Genomic DNA, 15465 nt, shown 5'->3' with positions numbered 1-15465 from the left:
ATGCATTTATGATAGTGCGATTCAACTGCAAAAGAAAATAATAAACAATTTGGTTTCTGAAATCTGATAAGATTTTTAAATTTCTTAATAATCGTACTAAATATTAATATCTTTTTCGAATTAATAATGATTATTACATAAAATTCATAATTATGATAGTATATAAAGGAAAGCTAGACAGAAAAATAAAAATATATTAAAATTTTATATTTGAAATTGACACACGATGAAGATTCTATTAACGGTAAATGGAAATACCAGATTCTTGTTGTAAATTTATTAACAAATATTTTAATTTAAGGTTTTAATTTTATTTTTCAAAACACTTGCGTTAGTTAATGGTGAATGTGACGTTTGTGGAACAGCAAATATTGCATGTGTCAATGCAACTAGTTTTAAAATCTGTGTTAATGGTACAGAATCAAATTTTAATTTTATGTTTTAAAATTTATATTCGAATAATTAAAATTTTGTAGGAGAAATATTTTTGGATCAAACTTTTACTTGCCCAAACAATTTACTGTGCAACCATGGTACATTTACAAATAGTTTAATTTCTAGTTCATACTAAATTGACTTCATATATTTTATAGATGATGAAGAAAGATGTGTTGAAATAGCAAAAGAACCCTCTTGTGCCAGATATTGTGGGTAAAGTAATAATTTTGGTTAAAAATATTTTCAAAACCTATGCGTTTACAAAGTGTTTAAATTTTTTTTTTTTTTGACAGTTCTTGTAACCCTAAAATTAACATAGCTTGTTTGAATCACGAAACATTTTCAATTTGTTTAAACTCGAAACCATCTAATGTAATTGGAAAATGTGAAAATGGTCTTGTTTGCGATACTAGTACTGAAAGGATTTGCGTTAATCCGTTAGAGGTAATTTTACAAAATATAACATTAACAATAAATAGAACGGACCAGACGAATATGAAACAATGTTCCAAATAATATTAAATAAACAGTAATTGCGCAGAATATACATATGTATGTATTTCAAAATGATATAAGTTTGAATTCAAATATTTTAGTTTCTTCATACTGAAGTAAATAAAATTTTCATCACATTTTCTAACATCAATTAACTATTAGCCACATACATATATTAAACAAATTATTCTGCTTAACTTATTTTTAGACATCTTCATGTCCTTTACCATCACCACCTACAAGCAACACAACTGTACTACCGACAACTACAACAGAACCAGAAACAACAATAACAACTACGCAAGAGACCGTAACAGAAAGTGCAGAAGTAACATCAACAACGAGCACAACTACAACGGAAGAAATAACATCAACTACAACTACTTTTAAACCGACTACTGAGGAAATTACTACCAGTAAAACAACGGATGGAGAAACATCCACATTAAGTAGTACAAATGAACCTACGGTATCCACAACTACAGAAATAACAACCACACAGTCTACAACAGAAGAAACAACCACACAATCTACTTCAGAAGAAACTACAACTATGCAATCTACTCCTACAGAAACTACAACTACACAACAAACTACCACAACAGAAGAAACCACAACTGAAGGATGTACTTCTACACCGGAGGAAGAAAATACAACATCAACTACGGCAAGGAACACAACAGAAGAACAAACATCTTCTACAACTGAGATTACAACAACTACAACTACTTTAAAACCTACAACACCACCAAGTGAAGCAACTTTATTTTGTCAACGCATCCAATACGTTGGAAAGTTTTCAAAACCAAACTCATGTAGAAGGTAAATTTTAAGTTCATCAATTAAGTCGCGCTAATTGTTGACACAATAAGTTGATTTTGATTGGATAAACTTTTTATATTTATGATAACTTATGATAACAAATTTTTTTATTGTAGTTATTATCAATGTAAAAAACGAAATGGTGATTTTATTGGAATAGAAAACAGATGTCCACTTTTCATGTCATTCGATTGCAGATTTGGAATTTGTTCTTTCATATGTAATAATTCATGCGGACTTAACCCTTAATTTCAAAATTGTTATTCAGAAATAAATTAAAGATATTGCAAAATAAATTGCTTTCAATTTTTATTTTTTACAATTAAGTAAAAATGTGCTTCTGTAAGGACATGATGCTTCTTCTGTCTTTGCAAAATTTTTGTTGCATGAAATGTTTTAATATAACTGTACTGCAGGAATATAAGCAGAATTGTCAGCCTTTGAACGCGTTATTACGGCATCAATATATTTCAAGCACAATTTTTTCCAGACGTAGTAAAATGCAAATAAGAGCCAACACATCACTTCTTGTACAATTAAATTTGTCAACATAAATAATTCATGTCATTAGCTATTTCACTCTTTCAAATAGTAACCGTTTAATTTGAACTCTTGCAATTTTTTAATTAAAATAAAATCATTAACGGTAAATCCACTGAGTGTTAAAGTAAACGGCAACATCATTTTATTTTTTAAAAATGTTTATAGGGTAGCTGAAATTGCATGGTTGTTAATTTGACAAATGTTAACATTTGACAATTCAAATTTTGTAAAAACTTTTATTGTGGGGGGTTTATTTTTACAAAGTTCTGTACAAATTTTGAAAGAAAAAAATAAAAATTATTTTTTTTTTTTGTAATCAACCTTATAATACTCTTGAAAAAGTTTAACTAAATTATTAGGTAATATTTATTATTTAATTAATATAAAGTACTGAGATTTTTTGTTCAAAATGTAAAAATATTCATAAACAAGAAGAAAAAAATCGATTTTAACAAAAACAAAATTGGGTGGAACATATATGGCACTTCCCAAAATAATGTTAGATTTTCTAACAAACAAATTTTAATCTTAAAAATGTTGGTATAACAAAATAATAGGTAAAATTTCCTAAACTATAGCATATCATAAAATCTAGTGTAAAATTAGAATTAAAAAAAAAAATAACAATTTTTTCTATGAATAATAAAATTTTAATGTATACAGGTACATAGTTACTTATAACATGGTAACATAGGTAAATATATGAATGCATGTAAGTATATAGGTACATGCACATTCTCATTAGAAGGATAGAAATTTATATTTAGAACCAATTTTTGTAATTGTTATATTACAATATAATTGTACAGTTAATTACAATTCGTATAAAACAGAAATATATTTTTCAATTTTATTACGCATCCATTATATTACTATGAATTTTGCAGTTCAAAAGATGCACATACAATCATGTCGAAGAAAATACATAAATAGAAGAGTACTCAAATACTCGTAGAAGTATATATGAACGTGTTTTCGGCTTAATAAAAGTATGCTGCGCAATGTTTTTTATACAAAAGGAAATCTGATGTACACATGCATTCGTATACATATTGTATAGTTGTACCATATGTACATAATGTATATATATTATAAGAAACTGGGTTGTTAGACCTAAATAAATAATTATGTAGATTCGTAAATTTAACCCTGTAATCATATACAATGTTTACAATGAATTAAAATTTTCTCAATTATTTTCAATAATAACATTATAATTATGCATATATATGTACTTAGTTAGGTAATTATACCAACCTATTTCTGTTATCAAAATTCCTGTAACAATTGTAAAAATATTTTATTAAATGAGAAATCAAAATTAAAGCTCAAAACTTGTGCACTTATTTCTTTTGTATTGCAATGTTGATTGCTATCAAACTTTGAGAAACAAACTTTTGATAAAACCACATATTTAACCTTTTAGATTTTACATTGAAATTTCTGAATTTATTGTTTAGTATTTGATGTAGGTACGTACTTAATATTTAAAATCTAAGTGTTCCTAATTATATAATTAATTTTTTTTTTATATTAATGATAATTAAACTTTAAATAAAGTTAAATAGTTAAAAGTGTACATTTTCTCCTAACTGTCCAGAATAAAAAAAGAATTAATTCTAAAGCATATTCGCAACCTGGTTTGATCTAACTTACATATATCTATCATAAACTTTTATCTAACATATTGTAATTTATTTTGTTTCATTTTAGAAATGATTCATTTGAATGACTTGAAAACTTCAACAGTATTTTGTTTATTTTTCGAAGGCATTGAATAAAATAGAATGAAATAAAATTAAAATAAGTAATTATTTCATAAAAATTAACATAAGCCTCTTATTGATTAAAAGAATAATTAAAATTTGAAAATGGAAGATAATTTAAGCACAAAATCTTCAGATTCATTAAGCACAAGTGGAGAATATGAAATAGTACCAGAAGCTCCTATATTAAATACAACAACAATAACAGATATAACAAATAATATTGTCTCGAAGGATTGTTCAGTATTTCCGAAAAATGAAAAGAAAACCACAAGATCTCCAACTCTTAATATTGCAAATAATGGTGATTTTTCAGCATTAGAAAAAGATATGAATGAAGTTATTAAAGAATTGGACACGGAAAAGTCATTAGGTAAGTTAATATATGTATGTACATATAAACGTATGTGTACCTATGCTAATACAATTTCATGAAAAATATTATGTAGACAAGGAATTTTCTTTTTCAAGTTTTAAGTTATTTAAAATTAAACATATAAAAAAAGTATCGTAAGATTGGGTAATCATAGTAATTTTTATAATGTAAATGGAAAGCTTTATTTTTGAAATATTGGTATATTCATTTTAGATAAACATACATACATATACATCTATGTATATATTTTTTTATAAAAATTATTCGAATTGAATGATTTCATTTTAAAATAAAATTACTTATGTTTTAACTTAAAAAATCGCCAAATTTTTACTTTGTTCGAGAACATCTATTTTCCACTTCTTCCGCAGTAACTTATAACACTATTATTGACTTATCATATAATGGGCGGTATATACATGTACCGGGATACATAAATTTTTTTATTTTTTTGTTAATAGTTAATTAGTATATTCGTTTGAACAAACATTTTATATTGAATTTCTTTTGAGAACTTTGAGATATCACACATTGTAAAATAAAATGTAAATAGAGACACTATCCTTTTCATAATTTTTAGATTTTATAACATCCCCCATAACTTATAAGAAATATTTTTGACCTGTAGCTCATCATTACTATTATTTTGAAGATTTTGTAGAACAGCATAAAAATTTTGATATTAATATTACATTGATTGCTAAATTATTAAAAAATAAATTAATATGAAATAATGTAACTCTCAATAGAACTAATCAAATTAAACAAATTCATTCTGTGAATATAAAATTATGAATTTCTGTAATTAACACATTTTTTTGTATAATCAACATTTGTCTAAAATAAGCATTGCAATTATTCATTTGGTTAACTTATATTTTATAATTTGGTTTTTAATTTTGGAAAATTACACAAAAACAAAAAACAAATTTTAAAGGGGAATTAAAGTTTTACGACATTTTCGAGAAAAAAAAAATAAAACATTAAATTAAATTCTTTTATTTCGTTTGTAAATTCTTTTAATACTCTGTCTTCTTTAGAATATATCGAGAACAATTCAAATTTTGAATCATTACTTAATGGCTCAATCGAAATCATGCCAATTATAGAATCACCAATTTTAGATTTATTTGTTTTAAAGGCTGAAATAATGGATGCAACCATAGAAGGTTCAAACAAATTTGAAGGTGATTCATTTTAATAATAATAAAAAAAAGGCTTTTTTTTATTTTAAATGAAATATGTTTAATTGATTTTGCTATAATCGTTCATCTTCATTACCAAATTTTATATTCATATCTATCAAAAAGAATTGAATTTATTAAACAATTAAAATATTAATTAAATATTTAATATACATGCATCAATATTATTTCATTTTCTCATTCATATTTACATATTCTTAAAAGTGTAATTTAAAAATTTGCAATTTATATCAATATTCATATTTCTAATCGATTATAGTTAAGTACAATAAATTTTTTATTAAATTGTAGAAAATAACTTTCAAGACTTACTTTTAAATAAAGTTTGAAATCAGAAATCTTTTATATTAAATTTTATAATTTACAAAAAAATATTAGAAGAAGGATCCAACTTACAAAAATGAAATTCCAAGCATCAATTCAAATGTTTTTAAGATTTAGGAAGTGAAAACGTGGAGTTTTTTAATTTTTGTAGATAAAAAGAATAAGTAAATAAATAAATAAAAGACATGTAGAATTTTATAGTTGACACGGAAAACATCTTTAATTATTTCTTTTTCAAAAAATTTTTGAATTTCCTTCTTAAAATAAAAATTATTTCAATCCTGTCCTTGCAATCCTGCTTTTTGCAATATGTTTGGGCTTAAAGTTAAAAGTAGAACGATTTGTAGATGAACTTTAGAATGTTTTTCGATGATTTATAATCAAAAAAATCCAACAAACTCTATTAGAAAATTTGAATTTTCATTCTTCAATGTATTTTACATAAAGAAATCATAAATTTCAGAAATTATGTTAATTTATAATTACAGGTTATTGTGATATTTTATAATTAATCAAATTTCTTGTTTCTGTTTTTGTTTTAAATTTAAATATTTTACATTTAAATCATATGTTTTTATTTTCTTATCTTATAAATATAATTTTCATTTGGCTTTAATATTAAAAATCACTTACTCTTTATACAGTTCATTAAATACTATTTATTTTGTATGAAACTTGCACAAGTAAATCTGTTAATATTATCTATTTGGCCGAAAGTTTTAATTGTTTTCAACGTTATTGCTCATGGAATTTATTTACAATTTTGTCGAAATAAAGTATAATCTAATTTTATCTTTTTTTTGATACTGTTTATCTTAAAAATTTGGCATTTATAGAATTATATAAATACAATAACATGGGAATGTTTTGTTTGCTTTTGATAACGAAAATTCAATAAGAAATTAAATAAACTATAAGTAATTAATTTTGGAGTATAAATTATTTTTGTATAAAGAAATGTAACTTAAATCAATACCTGGAATCATAGATATAAGAACTTATTGTTTTCATAATTTTTTTTTTTAAATATTTGTGTAAGCTTTCTATTAAAGAAAAATTAATATTGTTATACTGTTTAAGTGTATGTGCTTTAATTTCAATTACAAGTATAAAAATATTTAAATATTAATATAAATATTAAATTGTTAAATTAAAAAATTACAAATATGAAATTTCTAAATATAAGTCCACGTTCATGAAATCTAATTTTGTGTTATAACGATAAAAGAACAAACCGTCATACAAAATTGTATTTTATGTTTTACATTTTAATAAACAAGTAAAATTGAATTTATTATTTTTCCGAATTTAAACGATTAATATTTTCTAGGCCAATATTTTTTTTTTAAATTACGAGCATCTGAAACGTATAACCAATTTTTAATAAGAAACTTTTAAAATTTTGTTTTATTTAATTCGTTTATCGTTCTACACCATTTGTTCAAATAAATTACAAAACAAAAAAATTATTTACTTAATGAAAATGTTGTACACAATAACATGCGGTGCTACGACATATATGTATACTTATACTTACATTCGTTTATTATTTAACAGATGCCGATCAATATGGTGATCTAAAATAAAAAAAAAATATATAATGTCTATAATTTAGCATAAAGTGGAGTCTTAAATGTAATAGTTATCAAAATAATTATTATGTACATGCTTTTTCTATTTCTATTTAGTTTATATTTATATTACATTAGTGTATACGTATGATTGTGAAGTTAACACACCTGAATTGTGCTTATATAATACATATAGTTCTACATTTTGAGTGTGATCGTGTTGTTTGGTCAATATTTATTTTGTTTGAGATGAGACAAAGTTATTGAAAAATTAAAATGGAACTGAAATTGATTTATTCAATTTGATTTTTCTATTAGTTTGTATTGCTTTCTTTTATAAAACTGAAAACGATTACTCATGTCATACTGCTTTACATTTCTCGGTATAAAGCAAACACATTTCATACAGTTTGATTTTAGATACAAAATTAAATTAAACAAAATTTAAGTTGACTCTCACTATTTTATTCATAATTTCATATTTACTTCACTTAATATATTTTTAATTAAATTTAAACTAATTCGTAATTATGTCAAACTAAAGAATTGTAGCAAGACAATACTATAATTTCACAATAAAAATATTGATCATATAATTATTCTCAATAATTATTAATGTTCACCAATAATAGGTACCTATTTATCTACGCATGCCATCCAAAATTTCAAAATAAAGTCAGTAATGATAAAGATGTAAATGAGAAATGATGTGAAATAAAAATGAACAGAGACTGAACTATTATTTAAAATTTGGAAAAAAATATTTCAACAATTTTTTTTTTTTTAATTACACTCAAAATATAGAGTAAATAAACAGACAAATTTTAAAATACAGCAACGAAAATGATGTTTGGTTGTTTAAAAAAAAGAAAATATCAGGGTAAATTTGTGTGTATAAAAGCTTGATCAGAAATGCTAAAAGAGAATAATATTCTGTATAAAAGAGTTTTAATATTAAAAACAACAACAAAACGTATTGAGAAAAAAATTAAATTCTTTTAATTAATTTTTATTAAAAAAATTGATATTATTATTTGTTTTTTATTGAAGATTCCACCCCTTTATTTTTGTTTAATTTTTTTATTTTTTCATTGATAAGACATCGTCATTCATTTAATATTTCTTATACAAGTATGTAGATATTTAAAATAAATATATAAAATTGTTGCTGATTTTTGAAAATTTTTCTTTTTTGACTTTATGCGTACATAATTATACAGAAATAAATTAATTAATATTAAATTTAATATTAATAATTTTATGTAGCACCACCGAAAAATACAAATAAATCGATGACATTACCATTGGTTGAATCAATTTCAAAGGAGAAAACTGAGCCAGTACCAATTAAGGTATCTCCTACAGTATTATCAATACAAAAAGTTATAACTCAATCAGATGAATTATTATCACCTAAGAGTGATTTATCAACTCCTGACATTAATCGTGTTGGTCATTCAGTTTTTTACGATTGCATCGATACTAGTCCATTATCAATTTTACCTGCAAATGGTGTCGAAAAGCAAGATAAACCAGAGAAATCAGATTCTGAAGAGGATTGTAAGTTGAATAAAAAATAAAATAATTTTTTATTGTTTATATTAAAATAAAATATTTTTGATATTTTAGCATCTAATTTTGATCGTGGCTATACAACATTCTCTGGAATAGTACATTTGGGAGCTGTAAACATCAATTCACCAGCTTCTGGTCCAGAAGTTCAAATGAGAATATCAGAATTAAATAGTAGCACAACTTCAGCTGGTCATATCGTTTCAGTCAGAATTCCTAATAATTCAGACGGGTCTATTGTGTAAGTTATTATATAAAAATTTCATTAAATATTAAATAAAATGATTTGTTTTGATGTTTTGCAGTTTGTATGATGCTGAAACTGATGTAATAGTTTATAGTTTTGAAATTCAAAGAATAGTCTTTTATACTCATGGTCCTCCAAATAGTCCGGATCAAGCATGTTTTGCTTTTACATGGAGTCACGGCGAATCTTACGATACAGCAATGCATAAATGTCATGTTTTTAGATGTCATACTCCTGAAGCAATTACTCAAATAAGCGGTAATTTTTGTTCATTCTATGTTTTTTATTGTAAAATTTAAAATAAATTTCTTAATCTATGATCTAGCTTGCTTCACAAAAGCATTTGTTCCACCTGTTAGTTTAACTGGAAGTGTTACATCGGCTGTAGATAATAATAGTGTTATGATGGCATCTATAACATCTGATCAAAGTGGGAATCCTTTGAATACAGCTAGTTATGATTTCATCGTAACCCTTTCATTTAGTGAAAAAATAGACAAAAAAACATACAGTCCTGTAACACGTGATAAGGGATGTTTTAAATTACATTGTAATACAGATAAAGAAGTAACAATAATTGTTAAACAAACTCCATCCGACGTATTACAGCCATTATTCATTGAACGTTGTTTTGGAGTTTTGTTAAGTCCTGGAAAACTAATTCGACAAGCTGATATGCAACTTTTAGACATGGTATCAATGGGATATCAAAGGTCTGAAACCGTTGCATCCCAAGCACTTTGCCCTTATCGTATTAGAGCTGAATGTAAAGCAAAAGAAAAAGCATTTAAGCAGTTAAATTTTGAATCTTCAAAAACATTTTTGACCGTCGCTGTTGATTTAGTTATTAAAGGAATACAAGAACCAGTTCGTTTCGTTATTGAAACAGCTGTTTCAATACAGCCATTGCATGAAATTCGAATAATGGATCGGTTAAATAACTTAATTTCAAAAAGTTCGATGTCTTTAAGATTTTATCTTCAGCTAAAACGAAGCGACGATGAATTGTGGGAAGTAAATTCTATTGATCCGTCTGAAGAAATTATAGAACAATCTTCAACCACACACCACGTTGGCGCCTCTACATTCTTTAACAATTTATCAAAAATAGTTAAATCTTCAAGTATAATGGACGACGTTGAAGATGATTGTCCATCTGAATGTAGTTCTGACGGTGATGAACCATTACTAAGCGGAACTGGAGAAGTATCAAAAGATTGTTCTCCAGATTTATTACATGAATGGAATCCTGTTCTAAAAGAATGGGACAATGAAAAACGTCCAAAAGCATTAGCGGCCCTTGTAAGATGTGGTATCCCTGAAGCACTTCGGGGTAAAATTTGGCAAAAGCTGGCAAATGTTGAAAATAAAGACATGACTGATACATACAGAATTTTAATAACCAAAGTAAGCATTCTCGAAAAAAATTTGAATAATGTATTTAAATACTATAACCTTTGCAGGAAACTAAATGTGAAGCTATGATAACGAAAGATATAAATCGAACTTTTCCAGCACATAAGTACTTTAGAGAAAATGGTGGAACTGGTAAGTAACAAATGAAACTTACATAAAATAGTACTTTATAAGAATATATTTTTTTAGGGCAAGATTCATTATTCAAAGTATCAAAAGCATACGCCGTTTACGATATGGAAGTCGGTTATTGCCAAGGACTAAGCTTCATTGCAGCGAGCCTTCTCTTACATGTAACATTTTAATATAAGTTAGAGTTGAAACTAAGAAATTTTGTTTTTAGATGCCTGAAGAAGATTCATTTTCGGTTCTGGTATCAATCATGTATGAATACGGTTTACGTGAGCTCTATAAACAAGGATTCGAAACACTTTATTTGCATTTGTATCAGTTAAATCGCTTAATTAAAGATTTACTACCAAAATTATACGAACATTTCGAACGAAATGGTATCGAAACTCACATGTTCGCTTCACAATGGTTTCTGACATTGTTCAATGCAAGATTTCCTCTCTATTTTGTATTCCATGTTTTGGATATATTTCTTTTAGATGGCATGACAATATTATTTCAAGTAGCTATAACCTTATTACAAATTTGTGAAAACGAATTAAGACAATTAGATTTTGAGGGTATTCTAAAATATTTTCGAGTATCTTTACCCAGAAAATGTCGTAAAGAACGTGAAGCTGATCGGGTTTTGAAAATGGCTTGTGATCGAAAAATTAAAAAATTAAAACAATATGAAGAAGAATTCATAATAAGAAAACGAAATGAAGAACTTCTTGAAAAAGAAGCACAAATTTATGAAGCAAAATTTGGTGAGGAACGTAAAAAATTTCATGCAGAAATTAAAGATTTGCAAAAAAAATTTGATGATGCAAATGAAAAAATTAATCAAAATGAAAAACGTCATTCAAATATAGTTGAAGACTATAAACAAATAATAAATAGGCAAGAACAACAAATAACCAAATTAAATTGTATGTTGGAGGATATTACGGTAAGAAATTCAATATAAAATAATTAGAAAAGTATTTTATTAATTACTTATTTTAATTTTGTTCAGAGAACTGTGTCTACATGTCAGTCTTGTTCAACTTGTATACATCAAGGTGATACAAAAATTAATAAAGATTTTAAAACTGCTTTGGAGGAAAACACTAAAAAAGTTGAAATGCCATTAGGTCCCTTAGACCCATTACACTTAGCTCAACAACGTGTTCGTGAATTGGAATTAGAATTAGCAGCAGTTAAATTAGCAAAAGTTGAAGCTGAATGTGAGAATCAAGAATTAAATCACCAATTAAATACAACTTTAACTGAAATGCAAAGTAATAGAAACAGCTGGCAACCGTGGTTATCAAAAACTATTAACACAATTCAAGAAAAAGTTACGACAACACGACGCGATACTCCAACATTCCAGTCATATACAAACTCGTCGCATAATCAAAACCTCGATAATGCAGGAAGTCAGGTATAATTTAAGAATATGTATCTCTTTAATTTATGTGTTAGTTTAGGAAATAATAAATTGATATTAAATATTAATTTTAATTTTTTTTTTTTATAATTTGTGCCTTATAGCTTTTTGTTCTTACCAAGCTTTTCTGTTTTGAATTTAAGTTTATGTTATTTTTGTTTGAAATAAAAAAAAATTTTTTGTTTGACCAAAGTTTTATTTATTTATTTATTATTTTATATAGACTAAATACCGTACATACACGCTACCTGAACGTTAATATACATATTGTTATATGCATTTAAAAAAAATATTATTTTCGGAATGAAAAAGTTGGTAGCCCACTGAAAAATAATTTCCTTGGACTTCCAACTATAAATTTGGAAAAATATTTTCAACTATTATTTTGCATATTTTAAAAAATATTAAAAATGTTTATTTATTATTAATTCACATGTAAATGCATAATGGAAGACTGACAAGCTTTGAAACTTATTAGTTTTTCAAAATCTACAATGAAAAACAAAGAGTATAGATGTATCCATCACAATACTAGAGCTCCTATATGAATTTTAAATTCCTTTTCTTTTAACAATTAAATATAAATATTTAAATAAATAATAGTTGAAGTACTTTTTATTTTCATAAATATTTTTTTGGTTGCACATCATATTTTGTAATATTTTTGACATATTTGTTTTTGAATATCTCTTTTTGTATATGTATATATATATTTTTCCCGTTAACAGGATAAGAACTCGACAGCAAAACAACAAATGGAAGCTTCACCAAAGCTACCAGCAAAATATCAACCTCATAATAATATTCGTAATAATAGTGTTGATTTAAAAAGAGATCGTCCTATATTACAAAGCGCTTTGAGTTTTACCAGTCTTAAATAACATAAAAATTTTATGAATCAAGATATTCAAAAAAATTGTTAAACAAAAATATTTATCATAAATTTCATTATTAAAAATTTATATTCATACAAATTTATTTTAATATGTACATAATATGTAATTTATGTGCATATAAATGTTTTGTTATTAAACATACAATTTTTCAACTATGATCAGATCTATAGAATATTTCATATTTTGGGAAATGATCTACATATTTGTTTTCTCTTTTGTTTTTAAATAAATTAATTTATAACATACTTTACTATTGACGCCAATATCCGATTACATCTATGTATCTTTTATTTAATTAAATAATAAAAATTTCAAAATTAAATTTTCTGATAATCAAAAATTTGGAAAGATATTTGTTGTAAGTGTTCGGATACTTGAATTTTATATACAAAAAAGGATCAAAAAATTATTATACGTTTTGAAAACAATTTCTCAGAAAATATTGTTCTAGATACGGGCTAAAGTTCGAATTTTTGCTTCTTAGTTTCGTAATATACAATAAGTATGTATAAAGCACGCAGATTTAGATTTCCACACAAATTTGTTTTCTATTAGATATGCGAATTGCTATTTGAGAAATACATATATACAATATTATGTAGAAAATTAAAGTAAAAACTTTTATATAAGAAAATATTAAAAAATTAAATGAGTACATAATGAATGTAAATATTAAGCTTACTACAAAATATACCTAACTACATATATAATAGATATTGTTAGAAAAATTCTTACCAAATTAATAAAACGAGTCGCTAGCTTATTTCATCTTATACTTATTTACTTTATCTAAATCAAAATACTTCAAATTATTTTTAGCTGATTTTTTCTTCTGAATTTACGGGAAATTGAATTGGCCTAACAAGTTATTTTTAATATCAATTATGTGTTAAAGTTTAATTAATTTAGAAACGCAACTTTATATGAACGCGCTCCAGTTTTAAATAAAAATCATTTTCGAGAGAATAACAATGGATTTTAGTTACAAAACACAAATTTGTACACAGAATTAACCGAAAAAATCAAAACCTAAAAACTAATATTGCTGTCGATCTTAAGAGTAAAAAATATTTAAATTAAAGGTGTTCACAAAATTAATAATGGAAAATTCAACTATAGCAAAAGATTAATGATGAATCCAGGATTTTAAAAAAAAAATTTATATTTTTAATAATAGAAAAATGTTTTAATTTTTAAATTATGAGTTACTTAAATATGTTCTTTTATTCTATGTTTATAGAACTGTGCATTATTTTTATTCTTTAATGTAGTTTAATTATTTAATGGTCTGTTCTACGTTTAAAAACAAATAATTATACGAATTATCATATCAATAGTCCTAGAAACTAGTTCTTTTCATTTTCAATATGTCTTAATTTCGAAATATGTTTTAGTTTAATATACTTATAATATAATATTTTTAAAAATTTTACCAACAGAGCAAGTAAAACAAAATATTAAAAAACAAAAAATTCAATTGAACAAATTCGAACTTATTTTGAATTGTCGCTACGCTAAGTTTGAATTTTTTGTGTAATTGTCCTACTAGGTATTTATAATAAACAAAATAAAATTTTAACTTGTAGAAAAGTAAATGTAATTTGTTTTAAATAATATGTATAATTTAATTATAATTGCTATTGCCATTTTCTTCTTTCAAATTTGTTAAAAGTATTGTTTTTATTAAAAAATTTTCTACTCACATAACGGTATAAATGAAATGTGTAAAATGTGTGTGAGTGAAATTTTAAATTTAAAGTTATTTATTATACCCAAAATTCATACATACTTAAAACATTAAAGTGTAAACAAAAAAAAAAGGATCACTAATTAAAATAAAAAATTTTAATTTTGTTCTCTTAAAAAACTCATAATAAAATTCGAAATTATCGAATGAAAAATAAATGTATGAAAATAATAATAAAAAACAAAAAGATAGGTACATTAAGAATTAGTTCATTTATTTGAAAAAAAAAATATTAAACATAAAAATAAATAAGTATATATACATATATATAAACATACATACATATATAAAATAAATAATAGATAACTTGCCTAAAATGTTATGTTTCCTTTTTTAATGTTGTAATAATACTCAAATCTATATAATAAAATATTTCCTATATTTTGTTTATTTAAATGAAAAAAGAAAATAAAATAAAAATCAATTAAGTTAAACTTAAATTAAGTATTTTGTACTTTTTTATTGAATTGTTTTTCATGATTTTATTAAAAGAAGTACTCT

General features: G+C 24.4%; 2 protein-coding genes across 3 annotated transcripts; both read left to right on the top strand.

Annotated features, from left to right (window-relative positions):
- The first annotated feature begins 120 nt into the window (after positions 1 to 120).
- Positions 121 to 2035, top strand: LOC129606611 (mucin-2-like). Its single transcript, XM_055517015.1, has 7 exons — positions 121 to 244; positions 302 to 413; positions 477 to 533; positions 594 to 651; positions 732 to 882; positions 1142 to 1755; positions 1872 to 2035. Exons 1-7 carry the CDS (start codon positions 227 to 229, stop codon positions 2002 to 2004), a joined length of 1143 nt encoding a protein of 380 aa, XP_055372990.1. The 5' UTR covers positions 121 to 226; the 3' UTR covers positions 2005 to 2035.
- Positions 2036 to 2541: 506 nt separating this feature from the next.
- On the top strand, positions 2542 to 15203 carry LOC129606592 (rab GTPase-activating protein 1-like). 2 transcript variants are annotated; one of them, XM_055516983.1, is made up of 12 exons: positions 2542 to 2657; positions 4012 to 4437; positions 5481 to 5627; positions 8807 to 9100; positions 9170 to 9353; positions 9418 to 9617; positions 9685 to 10766; positions 10823 to 10907; positions 10965 to 11068; positions 11119 to 11838; positions 11905 to 12315; positions 13050 to 15203. In XM_055516983.1, exons 2-12 carry the CDS (start codon positions 4170 to 4172, stop codon positions 13200 to 13202), a joined length of 3648 nt encoding a protein of 1215 aa, XP_055372958.1. In that variant the 5' UTR covers positions 2542 to 2657; positions 4012 to 4169; the 3' UTR covers positions 13203 to 15203. The 2 variants fall into 2 exon arrangements, with proteins under 2 accessions (XP_055372958.1, XP_055372959.1); XM_055516984.1 differs by lacking the exon at positions 5481 to 5627 and having other exon boundaries at positions 13050 to 15195.
- Positions 15204 to 15465: the final 262 nt, after the last annotated feature.

This window comes from Condylostylus longicornis, unplaced genomic scaffold (genome assembly GCF_029603195.1).
Source record: "Condylostylus longicornis isolate FDR11 unplaced genomic scaffold, ASM2960319v2 ptg000019l, whole genome shotgun sequence".
Lineage (NCBI taxonomy): Eukaryota > Metazoa > Arthropoda > Insecta > Diptera > Dolichopodidae > Condylostylus > Condylostylus longicornis.
Note: the sequence above shows the minus strand (reverse complement) of the source record. Positions and strands in the feature narration are given on the sequence as shown.

What these genes read in the sequence shown, in the direction of transcription:
- LOC129606611 (XM_055517015.1), top strand. An exon ending in TTTTAAAATCTGTGTTAATG is followed by an intron (nt 414 to 476) that starts GTACAGAATCAA and finishes AAAATTTTGTAG; the next exon opens with GAGAAATATTTTTGGATCAA. An exon ending in TTTGCGTTAATCCGTTAGAG is followed by an intron (nt 883 to 1,141) that starts GTAATTTTACAA and finishes ACTTATTTTTAG; the next exon opens with ACATCTTCATGTCCTTTACC.
- LOC129606592 (XM_055516983.1), top strand. Translation starts at nt 4,170, where the DNA reads ATGGAAGATAATTTAAGCACAAAATCTTCAGATTCATTAAGCACAAGT. An exon ending in GGACACGGAAAAGTCATTAG is followed by an intron (nt 4,438 to 5,480) that starts GTAAGTTAATAT and finishes TGTCTTCTTTAG; the next exon opens with AATATATCGAGAACAATTCA. An exon ending in AGCAATTACTCAAATAAGCG is followed by an intron (nt 9,618 to 9,684) that starts GTAATTTTTGTT and finishes TCTATGATCTAG; the next exon opens with CTTGCTTCACAAAAGCATTT.